At 40.4% G+C, this 23,194-nt stretch overlaps 3 protein-coding genes and 1 long non-coding RNA gene across 4 annotated transcripts; 3 read left to right on the forward strand and 1 right to left on the reverse strand.

Annotated features, from left to right (window-relative positions):
- Positions 1–364: 364 nt before the first annotated feature.
- fbxo32 (F-box protein 32) lies at positions 365–8,027 on the forward strand. Its single transcript, XM_076279979.1, has 9 exons — positions 365–628; positions 1,430–1,542; positions 1,646–1,695; positions 1,823–1,915; positions 4,256–4,349; positions 5,547–5,731; positions 6,045–6,227; positions 6,552–6,695; positions 6,923–8,027. Exons 1-9 carry the CDS (start codon positions 513–515, stop codon positions 7,010–7,012), a joined length of 1,068 nt encoding a protein of 355 aa, XP_076136094.1. The 5' UTR covers positions 365–512; the 3' UTR covers positions 7,013–8,027.
- Positions 8,028–8,356: 329 nt separating this feature from the next.
- On the reverse strand, positions 8,357–13,859 carry prelid3a (PRELI domain containing 3A). Its single transcript, XM_076279374.1, has 7 exons — positions 13,755–13,859; positions 12,549–12,717; positions 12,052–12,141; positions 11,802–11,872; positions 11,590–11,692; positions 10,585–10,662; positions 8,357–10,309 (listed from the first exon to the last, which is right to left on the reverse strand). The coding sequence occupies exons 1-6, from the start codon at positions 13,784–13,786 to the stop codon at positions 10,591–10,593; spliced, it is 537 nt and encodes a 178-aa protein (XP_076135489.1). The 5' UTR covers positions 13,787–13,859; the 3' UTR covers positions 8,357–10,309; positions 10,585–10,590.
- Positions 13,860–14,004: 145 nt separating this feature from the next.
- On the forward strand, positions 14,005–16,785 carry LOC143118858 (uncharacterized). The gene is made up of 5 exons (XR_012986221.1): positions 14,005–14,441; positions 14,852–15,106; positions 15,567–15,632; positions 15,809–16,012; positions 16,407–16,785. It is a non-coding gene; the product is annotated as an uncharacterized LOC143118858 (long non-coding RNA).
- A 587-nt stretch (positions 16,786–17,372) lies between these two features.
- LOC143118857 (zinc finger protein 706) lies at positions 17,373–22,939 on the forward strand. Its single transcript, XM_076279980.1, has 3 exons — positions 17,373–17,506; positions 18,942–19,085; positions 21,721–22,939. The coding sequence occupies exons 2-3, from the start codon at positions 18,951–18,953 to the stop codon at positions 21,814–21,816; spliced, it is 231 nt and encodes a 76-aa protein (XP_076136095.1). The 5' UTR covers positions 17,373–17,506; positions 18,942–18,950; the 3' UTR covers positions 21,817–22,939.
- The last annotated feature ends 255 nt before the right edge of the window (positions 22,940–23,194 follow it).

Raw genomic sequence — 23,194 nt, forward strand, 5'->3', positions numbered from 1 at the left:
TTGGTGCGATTTCAATAAGAGAGCAGCTATTCTTTTACATTAAAACGTGGGTTTAAACTGGGTATTATCTGTGCATAAAGAGTGAGTTTTGGAATGTTGATACGTTTCTCTTATATTCCTCATAAATCGTATTGACCACACAAAGCTGAAACAGCAACAAGGATAAATCACTTGGTTAGCGTTCACAAGACTGCATGAGGGTTATTTAGGAAGAGGGTGAACCGACTTGGGGTGATAATGTTTCTAGAGACGTTTTGCAATACTGTGGAAGATGATAAACAAAGCCACGTGTTGATGGGCTGTCTCCAAAGTGGGCGGGTGGGAACACATTTCCGGATTGTCAGACCACATATAAAAATGCCGCTGCGCACTTTCAACATCAGAACATTTTCCATATAGGACTTAACAACAAAAGACATTCAGCGCTTTATTGAAATAGCCTAAGCTTACGCTAATATTCTATTTAGTTAATTTATTCACTGACTCCTCTCGCCGGTCACAACAATTCGAAAATGCCATTTCTTGGACAAGACTGGCGGTCACCTGGTCAAAGCTGGGTAAAAACAGAGGAGGGATGGAAAAAATCCTCTCAGGACGAAAAAAATAATAATGTTTCTGAGTTGAAGAGGTCAGTGAACGCATCCTGCTGGTGGTCATTTACCTGATGAGCACATGTAGCCTATGTTATTGACCGTAGTCGGTGACATAATGATAGCCTAGCCTAATGATTATATAAATGTGTAGTTTGGAGAGCTATAAGCGAACAGAACATCTATAATAGCAATTATGAGACGTAGGCTACCTCTAACTGCTACCGAATCGCAAACTTAATCTTCTTGCATCCTGGCGTTACCTAATGGCAGTAATGTGGTGTTTTTGCGCACATTTAGCCAAGAGATCAAGGTCAACACTTAAGTTTGGCTTAAAAAAGGAATGTTGGTGAATAGTTTATTAGCTACGTCTACCAGTCGTTTCAAATTACAAGATTGCAGCACTGCTTTGAATGCCTTTTTTTTTAAAAGCATGCCTTTGTAGCCTACTCTGCCTGCAGACGACAACGCATCGTCATCTTATAAGTTTCAACAGCAGTGAGGTTTATTATTGTCCTTTTGTTACTACGTATCTTTAATGGATTCAGGGGTTTGCTGTAGGATATGATTTATTTTCAGTGATAGAACAGAAACGGAAGAGGGCCTGTAGTTTTTCATGTGAAACTCCCGATATCGGGGATAACACTTAAAAAAAAGCCAGTGGATTTATTTAGAGGAAACAGAGCAGTTTTGACTCATAGGCCTATGGGCCAATAATCAACTAAATGTTCTGGCAGAAATCCAGGAAGGAAGGATTTAATAGGCCAGTATAACCTAGTATAACCTACATGTAATGTTAGTGTGGTATGCATGTAATCTTGTCTTGTTGTGTCTTATAGCTTTTCCAAAGAGGAGATTTATTACAAAGAGAACCTGTTGCTCTCATTGAACTATGATGTGGCTGCTAAGAAAAGAAAGAAGGACCTCCTAAACAACAACACCAAAATTCCCTGTAAGTGGTGGCACATCTTCGACTAAGATCACTATATTTTACATTATTAAATGCCTACAACATTACAACATTAATGCCTTTTCTTTTGTCTTTACTAATGTAGATTTCTACAAAGACAAATGGATATATGTACATAAAGGGAGCACAAAAGAGGTAATGTAAAGTTGTCACCTGTATGTGTGTGTCTACATGTATTGTATATGTGTATATCTATAGTAATACTGAAACATGAGTTGGATCCATGACTAAAACAGAATGTGCTTGTTCATAACTCCTTTAGCGCCATGGATACTGTACTCTGGGTGAAGCCTTCAATCGGCTGGACTTCTGCAGTGCCATTAGGGACACCCGGCGTTTCAATTACGTTGTGAGGGTGAGTCTGACTCGGGCCTTTCAGAATTTAGAATGTTAGAATCCAAGATTGTAAAGAAAGACTTTAGAATCCGAGCATGTATGTGTGGAGCCTGTCGTGAGCTGTTTCTCTGTCACTTGCCATTTGAAAGAGTTAAAGCCCACTCCATGGGTGTGTATCTCAGGGCCTTATCACTGCACTCCAGACAAGAGGCGGCCTGTGGAGATGTTCTGACCCCAGGGTGGCCCACAGGCGCTTGTTCCTCTGTGTGTTGGTCCTGCCCTTTAAAATGTGAAGATCTCACTGAAGACATAGGAATCAAACATATATTGCTGCATCACTCAATGAGTTCAAGGTGAAAGCGCCTCAGCCTATTTTTGTTTCAGAAATGTTATGGTATGGTAATAAAGCATGTAGCACTAGGGGAAGTAATGAATACAGAAGTAGTCTTTGACCACATGTTTGGGAGCATAAAGAGCAAAGAGCATGCAGGTCTACTCAACCTGTTATGTGAGGAAAGAGAAAGGGGTTACTATCAGCCAGTGTGGTGGCAGATGGTTGAGCTTGGGCTAGGCATGAGGGGGTTTATGAAACTAGACCGGGAAGGCAAATGACTCAGCCATCACCCCCTGCCCCCCAAACACACACACACACAGCATAACCCCATTTTATAAACTCCCCAAGTCTCGAGTTGCAGTTATTTATTTGTCATACGTAACCACGTCGTGGGATTCACAAGCCTGAAGTCTCTAGACAAACACAAAAGTGTCTTGTCATGAGTTCTTGTCCAGTGTTTTGACCTCTTGTTTATTGATCATCCATTACTCTGGGTCTTCAAAACAAAGAGCCTCTACTTCAACACAAGTCATACAGATGAATCATTTGTTTTTATTTAGAGGATATATTTAGCACCAGACAGAGTGCATGACGCTTGTAGCTGTCGCATTTCTCTGGCTGGATCTCCTCTAGTGCCAAACTTTTGTTTGTTGTTGTACCATCTTTACCTCTGCATAAAGGTGAAATAGACTCAGAAACACAACTGTTTTAGTGAGAACAATTTGTTGGGACTTGTCCCTGCTGTAGGCTTTAAAGAGGAGCCCTGTGTTCCAGTTGTTGAAGCATGGCAACAGAGGTATCAGGTTTGCCGGTGCTGCGTAGTCTGTTGTCTGGCCTAATGGAAGCTGTGTGTTGGTATTTTGCAGAGTGACCGGTGCAAAGTGTTCTCAGTTACAAGGATCAGATTTTAATGAGAGTGGAAAAAGCCATCCCCTCTTGCTGCAAGACTCAGAGCTTTCTAGATGCTGTCGGTGTGGTGTGGGGCACGGTGTGCCATGCATGTAAGTGGCCCAGCACCTGTTGTGAACCTCCGGCAACATGTGACCCACTACTGTGCCATTTTGTTTTGTGTCGGTAGTCATCTCACAGACATCATAACAGTCCCGAGCAAATTTGGGTCACATGGTACCGAGCAAGTAAACACATGTTACGTAAAAGGAGGGTGAACTGGAAGAAATACTTGTGAATGGTGACGGCAAGTGCACTAAAGTGTTTACAGTGCAGCGCTTTGGCTCGGGTTCAGCACCTGGTGGTGGCTGATGGAAACCAAACAGCGGCTGCCGAGACAACACCAAGGTGACATGATGGCTGCCTGTGAGGACGCAATGTTCCACCAGCCCCAATAGCCACTGTGTGTGGAACGGACCGGGACCTGTTCATCCCAGATCTGGCCCAGTGTTATGCTGGGGGGTGGTGGGTGTGTGTGTGTGTGTGTGTGTGGGGGGGGGGGGTGGACTTTGCTCATTTGTTTCAGGGTCAAGTGGTTGCCAGTGTTGCTCCATGATGTCAGCGCAGTGGCTGAGAAGTCACATGCCCTTGCATGCATGTCACTCAGGCTACCCCCTGTCCGCTGTTGGGCCAGTCCACTCTCCTCCCGCCTCTTATCCTCCCTTCACTGAACTGTGCTGGCAAAATGAAAGCTGTCTACAATATATAGGCTAATGACTTAACCTCTTTTTCAATTCATATAGTTCATTTAGTAATAAACTTATACAGTGCAGCTAAATCTACAAATAAGTAACAATTATTATTTCAAATTCAGTATTGCAATGAAGTAAATTCATGCTAGGTTCTCCAAACGACCACAAAAATAACTTCTGTTGGAGTTAAGCCTGAGTTTACCTCTCTTTTCTTGGTTCAAGGAGAAAGGTCACACACTAAATGGTGAAGAGATTTTTTAACTCCACTGGGTCTTTTTGTTTTAAAAGTGGCCTGTCTGAAAGAGAAACAAAGCTCAGTAAATGATGAGAGAACAGCGAGTCTGGAATCTGACAGCGTTTGAAATTTATGTGTGTCCCTGTGCAGCTGCTGGAGCTGATTGCCAAGTCTCAGCTGCCGTCTCTGAGCGGAGTGGCACAGAAGAACTACATGAACATCCTGGAGAGAGTGGTGCAGAAAGGTGAGCAGAGGCCCCGTGTCCTCAGGACGATGGCCTCCCAGTTGGATTGCCTTCTCCATTTGTTTTGTCCTTCTCCATTTGTTTTGTCCTTTTTCAGTTGTTTTATCTTTCCTTGAGTTTTGAGTGTTCGTTGATGTATTTGAAGAGTTCATATGTGTTGAGTTTACAGAAATATATATAATTATTATTATCATTACTATTATTATCAGTCATGCTGTGGGTTATGATGACTTGATTTATTTTTTTATAACCAAACTGCAATTTGATAGAAATGACCTGGGATTAATGATAAAAACATGATTTTTGCACATTTGTGAAGGTGGACTGTTCTTGCATCTGAACTCTTCATGTATTGCCACAACTGGGCTGCATGAATGACACTTGACATTCAGGGTTGATAATGATGGCAAAACATGCCAAAATATAGTTATTCATTTGTGTTGCTTTATATTTCGAAACGTATTCCCTCATGAATCACATGTGAGCAAATCAAAACCATGAGGCAAGTCGATGGGTCTCCCATCATAGCAAACAAACTCATTTGCAACTCATGGACAAATGTGGCTTACCAGAGTCATTCAGTGTGGCTGGCATGGCTGGAGAATTTCATAATTGCTTTGACTGGAAGGAATGAAGACCCTTTTGAGAGCAAACAGATCTCTGCAGAGTATTGTAAACTAAATGTTCCCTGAGGTAAACAAAGAGCAAGGTTGTTATGGGAAACATATAAGACTTACTTGTAGATCATGCCTGAAAGGTATATGAGGGTTGTTAAAAGAGTGTGAAATATTTTGTGGATTTGCTTGTTGACACAAAAATGGCACTATGTATAGAAGGGCTATACTACAAAGCGATATAACTTGCTAACTCAGACAACATTGAGAGTAACTGCATCTCTAAAAGAACACTGCACTGGGCAGCTATTGTGTTTAAAGTGTCGTGTTGTCAGATGTTGTCTCAGATGATGCAATGGCTAGCAAACGAATACAATATTGAATACAAACTAATACAAAACTAAACCAAAAAGTACTGAATTTTAAATTAAAGTTAAATTGAAGTTAAATCATGATTATGGCTTCATAACCTCTTGGTTTTTGTATACTGCTATGAAATACCAAAGCTTCAACCCTCTTTGCTAATAGCTCCGTTGTCTTGAGCTGTGTTATGCTAACGTGCCTCCTTCTCTCCTGCTCCCAGTTCTGGATGACCAGCAGAACGTGCGGCCCATTAAGGAGCTCCTGCAGACCCTCTACGTGTCCCTGTGTGGCCTGGTCCAAGACATGGGCAAGTCGGTGCTGGTGGGCAACATCAATATCTGGGTGCACCGCATGGAGAACATCCTGCAGTGGCAACAACAGCTGGACAACATTCAGATCAACAGGGTGAGTGCCAAAGCTCATAGAGGCCCCTGGCACGAAGCAGAAGCTTCCTCGGGGCCTGCAGAGTTTGGGTGCCATAGCCATGGATCATGGGTCACCCTACTTTAATGGCATACTTTCACTGGTGTTTTAAAGTAGGAATAAATATTTTTAGCGACTTCTCAGTCATACAGTCTAGAAGTATATTCTATCTGTTTACATAATTGTTGTATGAAGGAAAAGAAATATCTCGATCTCTTAACCATCAAACACTCACCAGCCACAGCAGATGATTTGAAACTCTTGACTGAATACTATAATTTGTCTCCCCCTCCAGCCAACCACTACAGGGATGACCCTGACTGACCTTCCTGCCAGCCTCCAGCTCGACATCATGCGGCGCCTCTCCGACGGGCGTGACATCGTCAGCCTCGGCCAGGTGTGCCCGGACCTCGGGGTGATGTCAGAGGACCGGCTGCTGTGGAAGAACCTGTGCCAGTACCACTTCACAGACCGACAGGTAAGATCCCCCCGTAGCTGGGCTGGTGGGTTAGTCCCGCCATTGAAACACACTCGTGCGAGAGAGCGTTTCAGGTCTGAGCGCCTTTCCATCCAGCCAACTGAAGCTCCATTAACTCCAGATGTTTGGGAGCATAGTTCTCGAGCTATCCAAACAAGCCAGAGCTATTTGATGCTATTTACCGCTTTGAGGTTGGAAGATGTCGTCAGCTGTAGACTATTCTGGTTTCAGATTTCACCTGACCCGTTAATGCGAGTTTGATCTTTTAGAACAGCTTCTGTTGTTGGATCGCAATTTTCATTTCCTCTCTTGTGCTCTGTGCAGATCCGCAAGCGTCTAATGGTGTCTGATAAAGGCCACCTAGAATGGAAGAAGATGTATTTCAAGATGAGCAGGTGCTACCCTCACAAGGAGCAGTACAGCGACACCCTGCAGTTCTGCACACACTGCCACATCCTCTTCTGGAAGGTGAGAATTTCACACGCTCGACACACATTCAGACCAGCCATCTCAACTCCCAGGTTAACTTCACATGCGTGATTCTGCTGTAACAGTAGCAATCTCATGCAGGCAAACTGACTTTCTGCTGTTAAACTAGCATCTGCTTATTTTGAGCAAAATAGTAAGTAGGGGAAATGTGCAGCAGTCCACTAACTTTAGCGTTGTTTTTGTTGTTGTCATTATTTTGTTCCCAGGACACAGACCACCCATGCACAGCCAACAATGCAGAGAGCTGCTGCGTTCCGGTATCTCCGCAGGGCTTCATCAATCTCTTCAAGTTCTGAGGGGGAAGTCTGCCATCAGCATGTGTATATATTGTCAATAGTGCAATGGATTCCTGGATGCCTTGAGACTGGGTAGGGGAAAAGGCCTGGATGGGGGAGGGGGGGGGGGGACGGGGACAGATGTATTATATAATTTATGTTTTCACTGGTGGGAAGAGAGACATGAGATACAGTGAATGTGAAATAGAACGATAAGAGAATGTATCACTTGGAAGATGCAATTTTGTCTTGGAGATATTTTGTGTTGATACCACAGTATCTTCCTCAACAAGTGGAATTTATGGACTAACCAAGAAGTGATTTTCCTTTGCCGTAGCTTCAAGAAGTGATTTAATTGAATGGAATCAGGTGTTTTAGTCAACAAATACTTGAGTAACAGATCGTTTCCAGATATTCTGAAAGGAAAGTGTGGTTTTGAAGTCAGTATAAGCATGATGTGTGTGTGTGTGTGTCTGTAAGAGAAAATAGGTGTTTACCAAAAAAGGGCCTTGTAATATGATGCGTGCAATACTTTTCTAATTGACTTTTGTGTTTTTCTTTTTTCACTTTTATACTTTTCTTATTGAGTATGAATGTGTTAATTTGTTGGGAATGACAGGAGTTCTTGTACACTGTTAAATAACAGATTCACTAAGTGCCTGAAAGTATCGCAGATAATCCTGAGAAATTCCATTTTTTGTTGGTTTTATAAGCAAGTTATAAAAACTATGACTATGACAACTTTGAGATCATGGCTGTAGGGCCACCATCCTCCTTATTAGGAATATCTATAGAGAGCATATTTACAACTTAATGCTTGACAAAGTCTTGGTGGCCACATGCATGATGCAGAATTATACCCCAAATCGTTTCTGTTTTCTCGTTGTTATTAACTGAACAGTATTACGTGGTATAAAAGCAAAACTTAATTATAGACGGCAACTGCATTAATGCACAGGAGTTTCCTTAAATATGCAATGAGAAATTACTAAAGAGTGTCATGGGGGCTATTTGTGAAATAAATTATTTGAAAACATTCAATTCTGTGTTCTTTTGTCTTCAGTTGAAATTGGACTTGTATCCAACTACTAAGCACTTAATCTTCAGGCCAAACATGTTGGCATAGAACTGAAGTGACGTACAGTGTTTACTGACGAGTTGCAGCTACTTGCACAATTCAACCTTGACTCTTCTGCCCTCTACTGGAGGAGAGCAATGAATATTCCTCTCCAATGATACAAAGTTTAGCATCAAATACAGGGTTTAAGGTTACAAGGATAAAAAATGTCTCGTATTGCTTTGACCATAGCAGGTTTCTATCCTGGAAAAAGGTGAAACAATGTTACTGACAAGATGAGGCAGAGAGCTTTCAGAGGTTTTTGCTTTACTGTCAGAAGTTTTTTCAAAAACAGCAGTCATTTCATTAACCAGTTTCAACATTGGTTTTGATAAAGAACAGTTCAGTGTTTCAACATAAATATAAAATACCAAACATATATTAAGACTTAGTGCCATTCAGAATCAACATAAAGTAAACATAAACATTTCAGTAGCAATAACTGTACCACTAGCTTCTAACCATAACTGTGCATAGCATGTAAACAAAAATAAAGTGCTAATCCTCTGTGTTTTATGGACTATAGACAGCATATTGGCAAATAAATAGTTGAAGATGGAAAGTTCTTTGATCTAGATTTAGCAATTTACATTAACATTAGTTCTGAAAGTGCAAACACATTTACTTCACATTAGTAAAAAGGAGACATTCTGACCATTTAGACGATGGTCATCAGCACCAAATGGGTGAATCTGGATAGTAGTGGAAGAGACCAGGCTCTGTGTCTGTATCGCTCACTGAGATGCTAAAGGCGCGAGGGACGTTCTAATCAAAGATTCTAGAACAGAGCTCTAGAATCTTTGGTTCTAACCGCTGGTTTGACAAAACACTTCATCCTGCTGCTGTTCTGTCTATAGCTGCCTGCTTTGTGCTACACTAGCAGCTGTTCCCTATAGGCTCCACAACGCACCAGACTGCATGGCTTGAAGAAAACCATTAATATAACAGAAACACCACTCCTAAATAGCATTGAAGTGTGATTCATTTACCTGACCATTAAACAACAGAAGAGCCCACAGGTTCAAATCACAAGCTCAGGCTTGTGCCGTTTTTTTTTTTTTTTTTTAAGTAAATTCTGTTCTGAGCACACAAAATGTACCAGTGCTCTATCAATACCCAGTGATTCTGAACTTCCACTGTTTCATTTACACAAATGTGATGGCATGTCTTCCAAGTGATTAAAATTCATATCAGATTAGGTACAAAGAATTTTATCATAATCTACCTTGGTGTATGAGTCCATTCTAGTGCACCAATGGCACTGCTTTGAGTCTGAAATGGCCACACAGATAAGACAGGTTTGTATTAGACTTCAAAATGGCTGGATGTGTCTTGGTCAGAACGATCCAATGTTGCTACATACTGTTCCATATTAATTTTGTCACTTCACAGCACAATGATCGCATACCTCTTCATGAAAATAAACTTCAGAATACATTCTCTGAATAGCTAAGATATCTAATGCATAGCCTGATTACTTTATGGCTGCAATCTGCAATTTGATATGAAATTTGGAAGTCTGAAATGAGGCTAAATCAAATAAAAACCAATAGCAATGATAGCAATGACGGCATGGCCAAAACCAAAACAACATTTGGCCAGTGTGGCATGCATAGCTGTTCAGAAGTGGCAAAAAGTCCCTTTAAAATCTGACGAAAGCCAGAGATGTAACACATTATGAATAGAAACTAACTGGGTGTCAGTGCTGAAGAAAACCATTGTGCTGCACAATGTATCAGCAAAGATTCTAGAACAGAGCTTTGTTCTAGAATCTTTGGTATCAGTAACTGTTCTGAAAATCATGCCCACAAAATATCAGAGAACATACTGGAATGTACCTTTTTTTTTTTTTTTTTTTAAAAAGAGATGTATCAGTGATTTCATTTGAAATTCCTAATGTTTTGTTTTAAAGAACTGTGATCCACGATGCTCATAACATCAGGCTGCAGCGTCGGTGGTTCAAATATGGCCTACTGCCCCCTCTGCCACTCCCTGAAGGTAGAATCTGGTAAAAATCATCTCCATGGGACTGAAGTGGCACTCACACACTCAAGTCCAGTGTCCATGAGCTCCACAGGTTTACTCGGAGTGCACTTCTGCAGAACTGAGGCAAGTTACAGTCGGTTAGGCTAGCTGTGGTATCTGGAGGTGCTTCTGTCCTTCTGCTAATGTTGAAGTTCCTTGGCTTCTGGTGGAAGGCTCTGAAGGCACACACACAAGGGAACACACACATACACACACACACACACACACACCCAAACACACAAATGGTTATTTTGCAGGCAAATGAAGGAAGTAGGAGGACAGAGAATACACAAATACAAAAATTACACACACATACACACTCACAGACATACACACACACACACACACACACTCATAACCACAATATATTATATGTATACAGTCAAATCAAGAAAAGATCTCATGTCTATATGCAAAGTGAAGTCAAGTATAAAATTAGAACTTCAGTTACCCATGTCTAGCACAGGTCACATAGAGGAACTTTCTCCCGTTCTGAATTTTGAATGATCCACTCAATTGCATCCCAGCCCTACAGCAAACACAAAAAGCAAAGCAGTCGTACAATCAGTCCACAGCACTATCTTAGGCATGTTTTAACTGAATATCCATGTGAGAATGTGAGATTAGAGGCTTTTTTTTATTTTTATTTATGCCTTTTAATGACAGGACAGTGAAGAATGACAGGAAGCGAGTGGGAGAGAGAGCAGGGGTGGGATCCGGAAAGGACAACGGGGCGGGAATCAAACCCGGGTCGCCGGCGTACGGTGCAGGTGCCCCAGCTAGTCGCGCCACAGCTGGGGCCAGAGGTATTTTTTGAGTGCCTCAGATTTTTTAAACATTATTCAACTATCCAGTCACCACCATACTGTATATTATCTCATATCCAAATTTACCAGGGACTTCCAAAGTGCGTGAAGACACAGAGGGGAGGTTCCCCTCTTACACTCAGCCCACCTTCCCATTACTAGTATCCAGTGTCTTTGGGCATAAAGATTTCCTCTAAAAACGTCACAGTTTTCTGGATTGTCACTACTACATGACAGCTGGACTGATTGCGTCATCTGGGCAAAAGTGATCCTTTTTTGGATTTATTGGTGTGTGTGAGTCCATAATTACATTTTCGAAAGCCAAATTTAGCTGCATGTCCAGTGTGTGGCCATGGAGGGGAAAACAGAAGGAGAACCTGCGGTAGCGGTGGCCTATACAATCACAGCATGAGAGGTTCTCTATGAATCCCCCATTTCCTCTTTTTAAACAAAGGAAAAATGTCCACACGTCGTATGTCGTCAGGGGGATGACTGAGCTGTGGTGAGTTTCATTTATGAGCTTCAGTTTCAGTTCACTCTTCTGCTTGCAAAACTGACATGTTTTCAGAATGTTGGCAGAATGAAATGGCACCACAGGAAAAAAACAAAAATAATGCCAAAGTACTGTGGGGTAAAGGCTTGTGAAGTACCTTTCTGGCGTTGGCAGACATGCTGAGGGCCATCAAGCCCTCAAGGTAGCTGCTGAGGCTGACACCTTTCACTGTGATTATGGCCTCTTGTGTAAGAATGGTGCTGCAAAAAACATCATTATACAGAAATAAACAACATTTTAGCATTGTTCTATACAGACACAAAAAAACAGCTAGAGATGTCCCCAGTGAAGTGATTTCATATGTCTTACACATCAGGGTTGTCTGGGTGAGGTCTGTAAAGGAGACGTTCATCAACGGACACAAAATTGGTCAGAGTAATCTGAAGAGTGAACAAAATGTGTACAGTTAGCTGTAAAGAAGGGAAATCTTCCAGCAATTGTGTTTTTACATGTGCCACACCCATGCAATTGAGTAGTAGTTGAGTTTGTAATGTTACACACAGTCCTCCTGGAATGAACACAGGCAAACTGGCTGCATTGTTTAGGCTACATCACTCACATTTGTGGAGTACAGTTCCATTTTCTTGTCTTTGGGGTCCACAATGGAGAGCTCTTTCACATAGGTTACTGTTCGATTTGTCCCCAAAATCTTAAGTGTAAAAAAAGACATGATGGAGTCCTTACTACTGAAGGGAATGATGTGTGCTTCAACACAAATTATTTGTACTCAGCAATTATCATTGTCATTCTACTAAAAGCAGACTGTAGTGTCAATAAACGAATGATTATAATATAGTAGTTGCACCCTCTGTAAAGTATATAAATGCCATATTGGGGCATACGTATTTCTGACTAAAAATAAAGGGAAATTATAAGATCTTGAGGTGAAGTGCTTATAATGTTAAATAAATGCTTTAATAACGTGATGAAAAAGATTTTATCTGAAACATTTAAGTTACTTTATTTAAGATTTAAATTACTTCATCTAATGATTTCATGAGAAATCGTAGACTCTCACTGACAGGCCACAAATCGCCTTACTATCCAGACACTGACCGCTCGGACGATGCCCGGTAGGCCCCACTCTGTGCTGAGCAGCCGGTGGCTGTGAAGGCGACCGTCTGTGTCCAGTTTCCTGTCCAGGACATCCACTCCCACGACGCTGGGGTTCATGGGATTGGGGTACTTCCTCATGGCTGCCTTGATCACCGTCTCCCAAGGGTAGCTATGAACACAAAAGAGAACATTGGTGTTGGTGAACATTGGTGTCGGCTACCAGTCATCCGTTCTCATCCTCTCTTCCTGTTATAATGCATTTACTAACAATGGCTACAGTCACTCTTGTGTGTTATTCTGTGTACTACTGTAGCCTTAGTCATTTGAAGTGATATCTATTCTCTCTGCACATGAAACTTACTTCACTGTCCTCTAATTCCTATTTTTATGTTTGGTTTTATCCTATCCTTGCCTGCTCTTTCATCTTTGTCCCCTTCTTATTATTCTACCTGTCTTTAGATCCCCAGACTCTTTTAAACATCAGTTCTATTCACGGGCTCTTTTTCGCAAACTAGGCTATGTCCTTGCCATAATATTCTCTCACCACATTCTTTTCAGACAGTACTCATTTTAGTGTTATACAGTATAGTATTAGAGTTAATACAGTTGACATTTGTATAAGCCTACTACAATTGTTTGTCTATAAGGCAGTTAAGCTATTATTTAGCCATATTTCTGCAGTGTTTAAATTATGTCACACATTTAAACGTATTTGTATAGATGTTTGATACCAAGGAGACTAGCCTCTATGCGGTGTCAGGATTACAATCACTGACAATATCTAGATGTTGAATCAGCACTGATTACTTCCTGTCTCTCGGTGTCTTTCTGACCACATTAGATGTGCAATGCCATAGTTTTCTGACCATAATGTTATCCCACAATATCTAGCATAAGGGTCAAGATAACTTCAGTGCCATTAGCCTCTACGTCCTCACATCTGTATGTTTCACATTTTGGTAACGTTATTGATCATTAGTAAAACGCCAAGCAGTATTCACCCTCCAATAGCACTATTGTTCAAGGAATCTGAAACACATTTATCTATCATTATTTTTTTTCTCAGCAATCAGAAAGATAAGTATGACAATAATTAGTATGTCGCTAGTTCGAGTAGCATTAGCTGATTTATTCCTGCAAATAAGATGACAGTTTCATCATAATGTACAGTATCAGGTTAAGCTTTGGTAAGCTACTTAACGTTACCTGAATATATGTTCTGTACTCCAAATTTTCATGTTGCAATTTTGACTCTTCACCTCTAAAATTTGTTGGTAGCAGGTTCGAATTCAATATACTTCAGCTACCGGTAACGACATCTTCAACAGGGAATTAGCATCTTTCTCGGTGCAGGAATAATGGATCCGCCTAGGATGACGGTGACCAATGAGTGGTGAGCTCGTGCCAGTGGATGCTGCGTGAGGCTGCGTAACCCCTCCCCCTTGCACTCGTCTGAACATGCAACTTCAGTTAGTGAGTAGACCCAGAGCCCGTCTACGGCTGGTAGACCTATATTATTTACAGGCAGCTATTAAATTGAATCTACCGGTATCTTGGAAAAGAATATTTCTTGATGACCTCACACAAAAGCATTGGTCAGCTACCACACACGGAGAAGATCAGAGAAGACAACCACGGGAAAGTACATCTACAGTACGCGCAGGCATGGCAGGGACTTTCCGAAGAAGACATTTCCAAGTCCCTCCCAAAACTACAATATATCAATAGTAGGCTAGGCTGTAGGGTTAAACCGTAAAACGAAGTCTTCGTTAATAACGTCTCTGGTTAAACTGTTAATGAATTAGTTAAATACAGGGATTTCTTTGTGGCATTGACGCTCATAAATGGATCTAACAGTAAACGCACCCACAAGTGGCTTCGTTGTTCCCCCTGGTAAGTAGCCAAGCTACGTTGCATTAGAACGTTAGCTGCTTTTGCTAATTTCCAATTCTAGCTTTTACCAAGGAGTTAGCCTGGGTGAACCATAGAATGTCTAATAAGGGCTCTGGGTGAACCCAGACGAACCTGTTCTGTTCGTTGAGACCCTTACTGTCTATGGTTGAAACTGAGCCTGGTGAACTCAGACTGTCATGTTCGTTGAGACTGAAGATTTGAGAAATCTGGTGTTCACTAGGCTAAGAGAAATCTTTGAATCAGATGGCTACATAGACAGTAACGTTAGGACCGAAAATATACCTAACATAATGCCATTACTTTGTTGTGACTAATTCATTAAGACATCCCCCCTCTCGTTGCATGTGTGTGTGTGTGTGTGTGTGTGTTGACATCATCCTCTCGAACAGAGAAGCAATTAAGAAGTCACTTGTTCACTCTCAGTCAGTCATTGCCACCCTGCTTAGTGGAAAAGATGACAACTTACCTGTTCCATACACGGACCATTACAAATCATGAAGTTGGAGTTATTACGTCTCAACCAACAGGGACGCAAAAAGCCTCCCAACTACTTCAGATCGTCTTACGGAAAGGTCGGCATGCATGCTTGCAGTTCTACCAATGCCTGGCACATTGTAATCCGGATCTGTCTGAGAAACTAACAGGTACCCCTGATATGTCGCAACTTATCTACTCTTCTGCATAAGTTGACACATTTTCCATTGAGAATATTGTAGGCCAAGGACCTATAGCTTTAATTTTTTCTCTTGTAACATTTCTACTGTAGTTTTATGGTACTTCTATGTTTAATACTTCTATGATGTTCTTTAATATCCTACCTCCTTACCCTCATAGTGTTCCTATAGTACAGTCTAGCACTTCTATAGTATGTCCCAAGCCCAAGATAAGATTCCTATCATATAGTATTCCTAAGATTACTATAATATTTCTGCTTTCTGATTACTATAAGATTACTATAATATTTCTGTACCTAACCACTGGAAGATTCCGATAGTTTTTGTTTTTCATTTTTCGTAAGGGTCGAGAGTGGGGTTACTCTGCTTTAGACAGAAAATTACTGATTTGTTACTACTTTATTTAACTGCTTTATTATCTTTTATCCAGGCTATACTGTATCCACACCATCAAAAAACATTGATGAACAGCCATCCAGAAACTACCTATCTACAGGTATGTTTTCCTTAGAGGACCATTTTGATCTGTCAACAGTTATTGTGATTGCATGCGCACATGACTCACCTCCTGAACAGACTCTTTACACAAGTCAGGTGTGAGTGTGGGTGTTTATGGTGAGCCCCTTTCACTCTTAAAGGTCATTGTTAAACAGTGTTTACTTTTCTCCGCAGTGATGCCCGGAGATTACACAGAAAAGTCCACTTCTCAATTTTGCTCCTCTCCAGAGAAGAAGTGTACTCCTTACACACCAGCCTACATCATAAACATTCACAACTCAAACTTGACTCACTGTGTCATTGGGAACCAGAGTAGCCAAATAATTTCCACCGAACAGGAGCATCTTGTGGCTGAGAGACAAGACTATAGCTTACAAGGTGAGGATTGAACATTATCACATTAATGTTGTCCCTAAGTATAGGCCCTTTCAATCCGTTCCTATTGGGTTTCCAGTTTTATTGTTCAAAATCAATGCAGATAAGTTGTAATGAAAATGTATCAGGCTTTAGCGTAGTGCTCTATAAACTGTCAACTTTAAAGCTTTTTTTTTTTACCCTTAGTTACTATTAATCATTTTCTGTACCACTGGAAATGCCATGGGAAGGCACAATATTTTATGTAGTTGAAAGGGTCTATAGGATACATTGTTTATGTATTTGTATGTACTTTAATGATTTGAATTAATTCAGTGAGGGCCTGTTTCAAATACAAATGTTTACAGGTGCGAATATCACTTGTGTTAAGGATAAAATGTAACTTTTTTCTAAACAGATACTGTGAGAAGCATTCCGATATCTGGTCAGCAGGGAGCAGCAGAGATCTCTGGAGAACCTCACCATATACAGGTGCAGGACTCGCATATGGAGTATGTCATCATTGGCAATGAGAACTCTATGGTGGTAAACAAAACACAAAGTGGAGAAGAGGATGATAGTGAGGAATACCTCGAAAGTTCCGATGGTTGATTACAATATTCCAACCAGAAAATATACTGGATTGTGATTGGACACTCTTTTGGTTTGATTTTGCTTTCAATGGAATACTGCACAGTTTTACTATTTCATACTGTACTGTATATATTAAGAGTTCAAAGAATTCTAGATGACTGATATATCCACTATTGTGGAAATAAATTTCTTACCATAATCTAGTGGACGTCTCTCTGATTCTTCATAGAGTGTTCGATGAGAGGTATTGGCATTCATCTTGCTCAGATCTCGCCTCACTGAAAGACAGCAGCTTCCGTTGGTGGGCTGAGGTCATACTCAGACAGTCTGCCATGGTGTTGGTCAGGGATCAACATTTGGTGCACAGTGCTGCACTTTATTGCTCCTCCAGATATATAAAACCAGATGTATATTCTATCAAGATATATAATTTCCACTTCTAGTTAAGTTGACAAGGTTGATGTGAAGACATTTTCAAACAAAAGCACTGAACTGAGAAAATTCACCATTTAAAGTGGCTCAATAAACCCCACTAGGCAAATAGACTTCTGTCACAAATAGACTTCTGCCACTATAGGAATAATAATGGAATAATAATAAAATTAGGCCCACTGAAAATCATATTCTGCTGTTGGTTTGATTTTGGATTTGTCCATCAGGATCACATGCAGCAGTTACCTGTTGCATCAAAATCCTCTGTCACGGTAAATTTGTTCCTCCACACTGGATTGATCCAGTAAACTGGGAGGGGTTATCAAAGCACGCATGCTCTGTGCGGCTACTAGCTAGCTAACCCAAAGCCATATTAGCTTGGAATTGTTACCCAAGTAGCTAGGAAGTCAGAGCTGCTAAGAAAACACAGACTTTTTGAATATATAGAGTGGCACGTTTTTGAGCTGCTACTTAAGCGACATACTGCTAAAGGTAAGAGAGTAATTTCGAGAGGTTAGCTACCTGACTATACTATATCTCTATCTTTGTTGTTAGTATTTAACGTCAGCCGAATCCCTCATCATTAATGTTAGCTAGAGTTACTGGCTAACCAACCAAGTGCGTCTAGTTATGCTAACACTAATCTTGAGTAACAATAACGTTAGTGAACAATACACAATTAAGCGATATTGATGTTTCTGCTTTTAGTGAGTTATCGAAATAAATATAGGCCTACTGGCAGTTTGTCTTCACTATCGTTGAACAGTGGACGTCAAATCTGATTACATCTACATTCTGTTCATCTGCTGATTTGAGTCATATCGGCTTATTGTCTTGCATGGTGCTGGCTCAGCTAGTGTGTTAGCTCTAACGTTAGTTAAAACAACTCTATACCTAGTTATGGCTATACAAAACTATGTATTTACGGGTTATGTTTGCAAAATAAAGTCAATGATTCTAAGGTGTTTATCCATTAGGATGATTGTCCTTAAAAACCACTGTGCACATGATGTAGAGATACATGGTTAAGTTAACTAAATAGCTATATAAGCAGATAACGTTACTGAAACAACCATTGCTAACCATAGTTCTTCAGCTGAGTAGTCTCGGCCGATAAGAACTACGACTGTTAAGCTACTTGCTTTTCTGTTTGTGTACCCATAAAATTGCTGAGTTATAAATCAGACTAATAACAACAATAACAGTGATGGAAATGTTGTTAACTAACTTATTCGCTGTAGAAACGAATGCATGGCCATTTGGTTAGGCTACTGCCCATGCATCTTTACAGATGCTCAAGTTGTCTCTATGATTCTCCCTGAAAGATTCTACCAGCACACAATTTATATTTCTCACTGTTAAATGACCCAGTTGTTTCTCCTCCCGAACCTTTTTTACTTCTCAACATTGGCCTTCTTCGGGGAAATGTCAGAGATGTGCTCTCTCCTAGTGACCTAAAATTTCAAGTAACCCACTTTGGAAGGTGGCTTATTCTTTGAACGTCCAAATAGTCATTTTAGGGAAATCAGAGCAACCTTTGGTTGTACTGAAAGGATGGGGTTGCTTTCTTTTTGTAAAATGAGGGGGTAAAAAAGCTTACCTTTCATGCTCAGTTCTTGCAGTAACGTAGTTGCCATGGATATTTGGCTGTGCTGTGCCCATGCATGTCTTGTCTATTGATCCTGGTCATCTTTGTGTCCCTCCACAACAATTATCATTTTATTATTATATTTTTTTTATTTGAACAAAGTCCGATTAATTTGCCTGACTGCTGTCAGAGTAGCACTTCCTAACAGTCCTACAGCTGTGCGTATCTTCATACTTGGCTCCAGAGGTTTACAACCATCATATCAAGCTCTTCTAGGTACTTCCTCTATGTGTAACACTAATGGGAAACCTTATGAACTGACTTGCCTTGCAATACCAGGTACCAGCCATGGCTCGTGGGCACCAGAAGATCCAGTCCCAGCAGAAGAATGCTAAGAAACAGGCGGAGATTAAAAAAGCCAAGGGGCACGACCAGAAGGCAGCAGCTAAGGCTGCCCTTGTCTACACTTGCACTGTGTGTCGGGTATGAACTCTCTGTAGTAACCAGCATCTTTGTAAAGGATGTCCATTTTTCTTTAAGGATTAGGGCAACGTCTAGTATGTAGGATGCAACATTTGATCAGTTTGTTGTTAACTATTCGATTATTTGCCATTCAACAACTATTTTGGTAATCAATTAATCAGTTTGAGTAATATTTAAGGAGAGAATTATCGGATTCCAGCTGTACTTACTGCTCTATGAAGTGTTTTTGTGTGTGGACAAAACAAGGCATTTGAAGATGTCATCTTAGGTTTTGAACACTGATCAACATTTTATCCATCATTTTCTGTTTTATATTAATCAGCTTAGTTTATTGATGGATTTATAGAACAGGCTGAAACAGGGGCTGGAACTATTAAGTTGTTGTTGCTGAAGTCAGAGGAAGATGGGTGTCACAATGAACACATGATATAATGCCTGTTATGTTAAGGTCCAAACAACACTTAATGTTGAACAATGCAGACAGTGACACATGATGTTGCCCTGTTGCTGGTTTTGGCTGTGTGAGTTTATATAGGTCTATTATAAGGAATCATCTCGGATATGTTAAGCTGTAGTCTATATAATTCTGAATATGGCTTTGGTTTGATGTTCAATTTGAAATAACTAAGTTAAGTTATGTCCCACTAACGGTGCGTACACAATGGGACCGGTGGGGGCGTCTAGATTTATTCTGGCTACTCCCCACCTAGTATTTTGGATGGACATTATGTAAATGAGCTCATGTCTGAATAAAGCGAAGAACATGCAGAGATTCTGTTCATGTGCGTGTTCAACCACGCAGAGATTCTGTTCATGTGCGTCGGTGTCGTTCACACATAATGTCCGCATGTAAGCATCATATCTGAATCACCCAAAGGGTCGGACATTCGTTTGGCAAAGATCCGTATATAATGCGAAGGACGTGTCTGAAAACCGTTTTTGAAATCATTGGTCCAGTCTAACCAATGATCTTAATCAGGGATTCCTAGTGTTTGCCTAACCTTTACAAACTGATAATAAACTGCATTGGCAGTCAGGAAACAATGTATTTTTACCTTTGCTGTATAAATTTATGCATTCTTCCGACTGCAATTTTTTTATGTTTGCAGACATTGCTACCACTTTTGATTTTGAAACTAACGTCATCCTCTTGTTGCTGATTGGCCCGCCATCCTGGTGGCTGAGGGGAAACGTAAACGCATTGAAAGGGACCAGGCTAGTATCTCATTGAAATGATAATGAGCAGTTTTGCCTCTGCTCGCCACTGAGAGGGAGTTAAGTCATTTAGAGACGAATGACTGTGTCGCAGGAAGTGCATCATAACAAAGGGACGCCAGACCCTCTTGTAACAGCTGTACTCAGTGATACTGCAGACTCATAAAAGTAGTTAGAAAAATAAGGCAGAAAAAGGACAAGTTTCCTCATGCTGCTTCCTTATGTTGGAATGTGCAAAAATGTACAAACAATCAAGAGGATGCCTTCTTGTATGTGATTTCTGCAACAGTGATACTGCAAACGTGTTGATAGCCTGTTCACGTTTGTTGCACGTTTGTAGTGTAAAGCATGTCACACAGGAGCCTAACCTACAGAAAACACTTAATTGATGCGATATAATGATGACTTGTTAAATGTATGCCTACATTAAACATCATAGTAATTTATTTAGTCAGTCATCATGTTCATGTTAATGAATAGGAAGGACATCTAAACGATAGCCATAAACCAAAATTTCGTGCAATATCTGCCATGAGTCCCTATGCGTGAGTCACAAGCTCCTCCCAGCTGACTCTGCCAGATCACATGGACAGTCAGTGGCGATCGATTATTTAATAAATAAATGTAAATTACGAATAATAATAAAAAGCTTCTACCTAATGTGACTATTTTTTCCATGAACTGTAAAAGAAAACACGTTTTTCCCCGCTGTATTCTCCATAAAGAGTAAAGTAAATTATGTACTTATTTCCGGAATTGACGTCACTTCCTGGACTCGTCTGAGGCTGGTCTGTATTGGTCTGAGGTCTCTCAATGACTTAAACCCCTACTGTCGCCACTGAGAGACGATGACTGAAAATGAATGACTTCCGTTCCGTCAGGACGCCTCAGCCACTCTTGGTGTGAACGCACAGTAAGTGTTGGAGTAGGTGCAGTGTCGATGGGGCTTTTTACACTTAAGTTTTATCTCATATAGTGGCACTCCTGTCTGACAGACAGAGGTGAAATGGGGGTTCAGCCCCTGAATATGCTGGCATACAGTATATGCTAGTGATAAAGGCGGACCATGTCAGTGTAAATGGGGCAGTCGAATATTGTGGACATGAGACACAACTAGAAGCGGAGCTGAATGAGGCATGCTGCAGTGTTATCCAAAGCCATAAATCTGACATGAGGGCATGATCTTTGGTTTAGACAAGGGAATGTCTCTTGTAATTTTTTGCAGAATCTCAGTATAGAAATGCCTGATACTGACAAAGTTGCTAGTTGAAGAAGTAGCGCCATAAAATAGTGGTAGAATAAAGGGTGGAGAAGATGACTTAAGAACAACGATACCGAGGGATGTCACCACAATAATTAAATATTTAAAGTAGCTGAGTAGTCATCTAACACTGATTCTTAATTCCTAATTCATATTCAGACTCAGATGCCAGATCCCAAGACCTTCAAGCAACACTTTGAAAGCAAACATCCCAAGTCCCCCATGCCCCCAGAGCTTAATGATGTGGAAGCATGAGATTAGCCACTGATACGGGTCCCTTCACCATGTTGACCTCAGAGGCCTGTCAAAACTCCTAGGCCATCTCTTGTGAAATCCCCCCCTCCCACCCCCTCCTTTTCAGGACACTTGCTGCTGCTACTTTGGGAGCCTCGCAGCAGTGCCACAAAGCCAAGTTAACACAGATGATGACAGGTTTGATGATTATCATATGTACATCACACACTTTAAACATGATTACCATATTGTGCTTACTACTCACGCCACAGGCCAGGAGAGCTTGGGGACTAATCAGTTGCTGAATCAACCTATTTTTTTTTTAATGTTGTCCTTTGATTTTTCAGCCTGTGTGGCACAGATTATTTTTTAGGTGTGTGTATGCATTCCCTTTTTTTCCCAAGAACAGTTTTGATTTGTTTCAAAGTCTGGTATATCTATATGTTGTGTGCGGATTGTGCAACATGCTTTTGAAAACATGATTTTTTTTTTTTATGCCCCACAGTTCATTGAAAAGATAATAATTTGATTTGTTATTTTTGGAGTTATTTGGTGTCCTCTTATTTCATCATTCCTTTTGCCAGCAACATACTCATATTCTATCTATATGCAGGTTTTACGCAGAACTCTTGTGAATATGTGCATAAATCCAATTTTATACTTTAATTTTAACAAGCTTTGCAGTAATACTGATTTCAGTGTACACATTGATTTGGTATGCATTCATTTTGATTAGCATGTTCTGCATTATTTTTATATGGCTCCAGTAAGTTGAAGTTTAACATTGACCTTTTTTTTTGTTGTTAAAATTGAAAACTTAATCACAATCACCAAAGTTTTATAAAGTTGAAATGTATGTCCCAACCAATGTTTCATTTTCATTCATTTTCATTGTGTATGTTTTACTATTAGGACCTAATAGAGCTGGTGGATTATTAAGTATTTTTTTAAGATTACTAAGTAAATGACTGAGGACACTGGTGTTCTGTAAATCGATGTACTGTAATGTCACTGATGCGAAGCAGCACTGTATTTGCCCATTGGACTGGCCTTAACGGCAGCTGATGTTCATCCCATAACTATGTCTGTATCTCTGTGGTGTATCATAACAATTTAATAAAGTGTTACTTTGGTAAAGGTTTCAGCAGTCGTTTGTTGATATTTTTTTTCTTTAATGCAATCTGTAGACATTCATTAACCGGGTTAACAAAGAATCACCAGGACCAAACTAGAGCTGATGAGCTAATGATGTGTGAAATAGTTATTTCAGTGTGACTGGGGTGGGGGGGCATTTGTGGTCAGTACCTGTAAAAACCATGTAATTAAATTATAGTTATACCCATATATTATTTTTAAGTAAATATATTTTAAGCTAATATGTTGAATGTACCTAAAATTT

Source organism: Alosa pseudoharengus, unplaced genomic scaffold (genome assembly GCF_046254945.1).
Source record: "Alosa pseudoharengus isolate Yale_2024_CS ecotype anadromous, Long Island Sound unplaced genomic scaffold, YU_APseudo_1.1 YU_APseudo_1.1_scf_12, whole genome shotgun sequence".
In the NCBI taxonomy this organism is placed as follows: Eukaryota; Metazoa; Chordata; class Actinopteri; order Clupeiformes; family Clupeidae; genus Alosa; species Alosa pseudoharengus.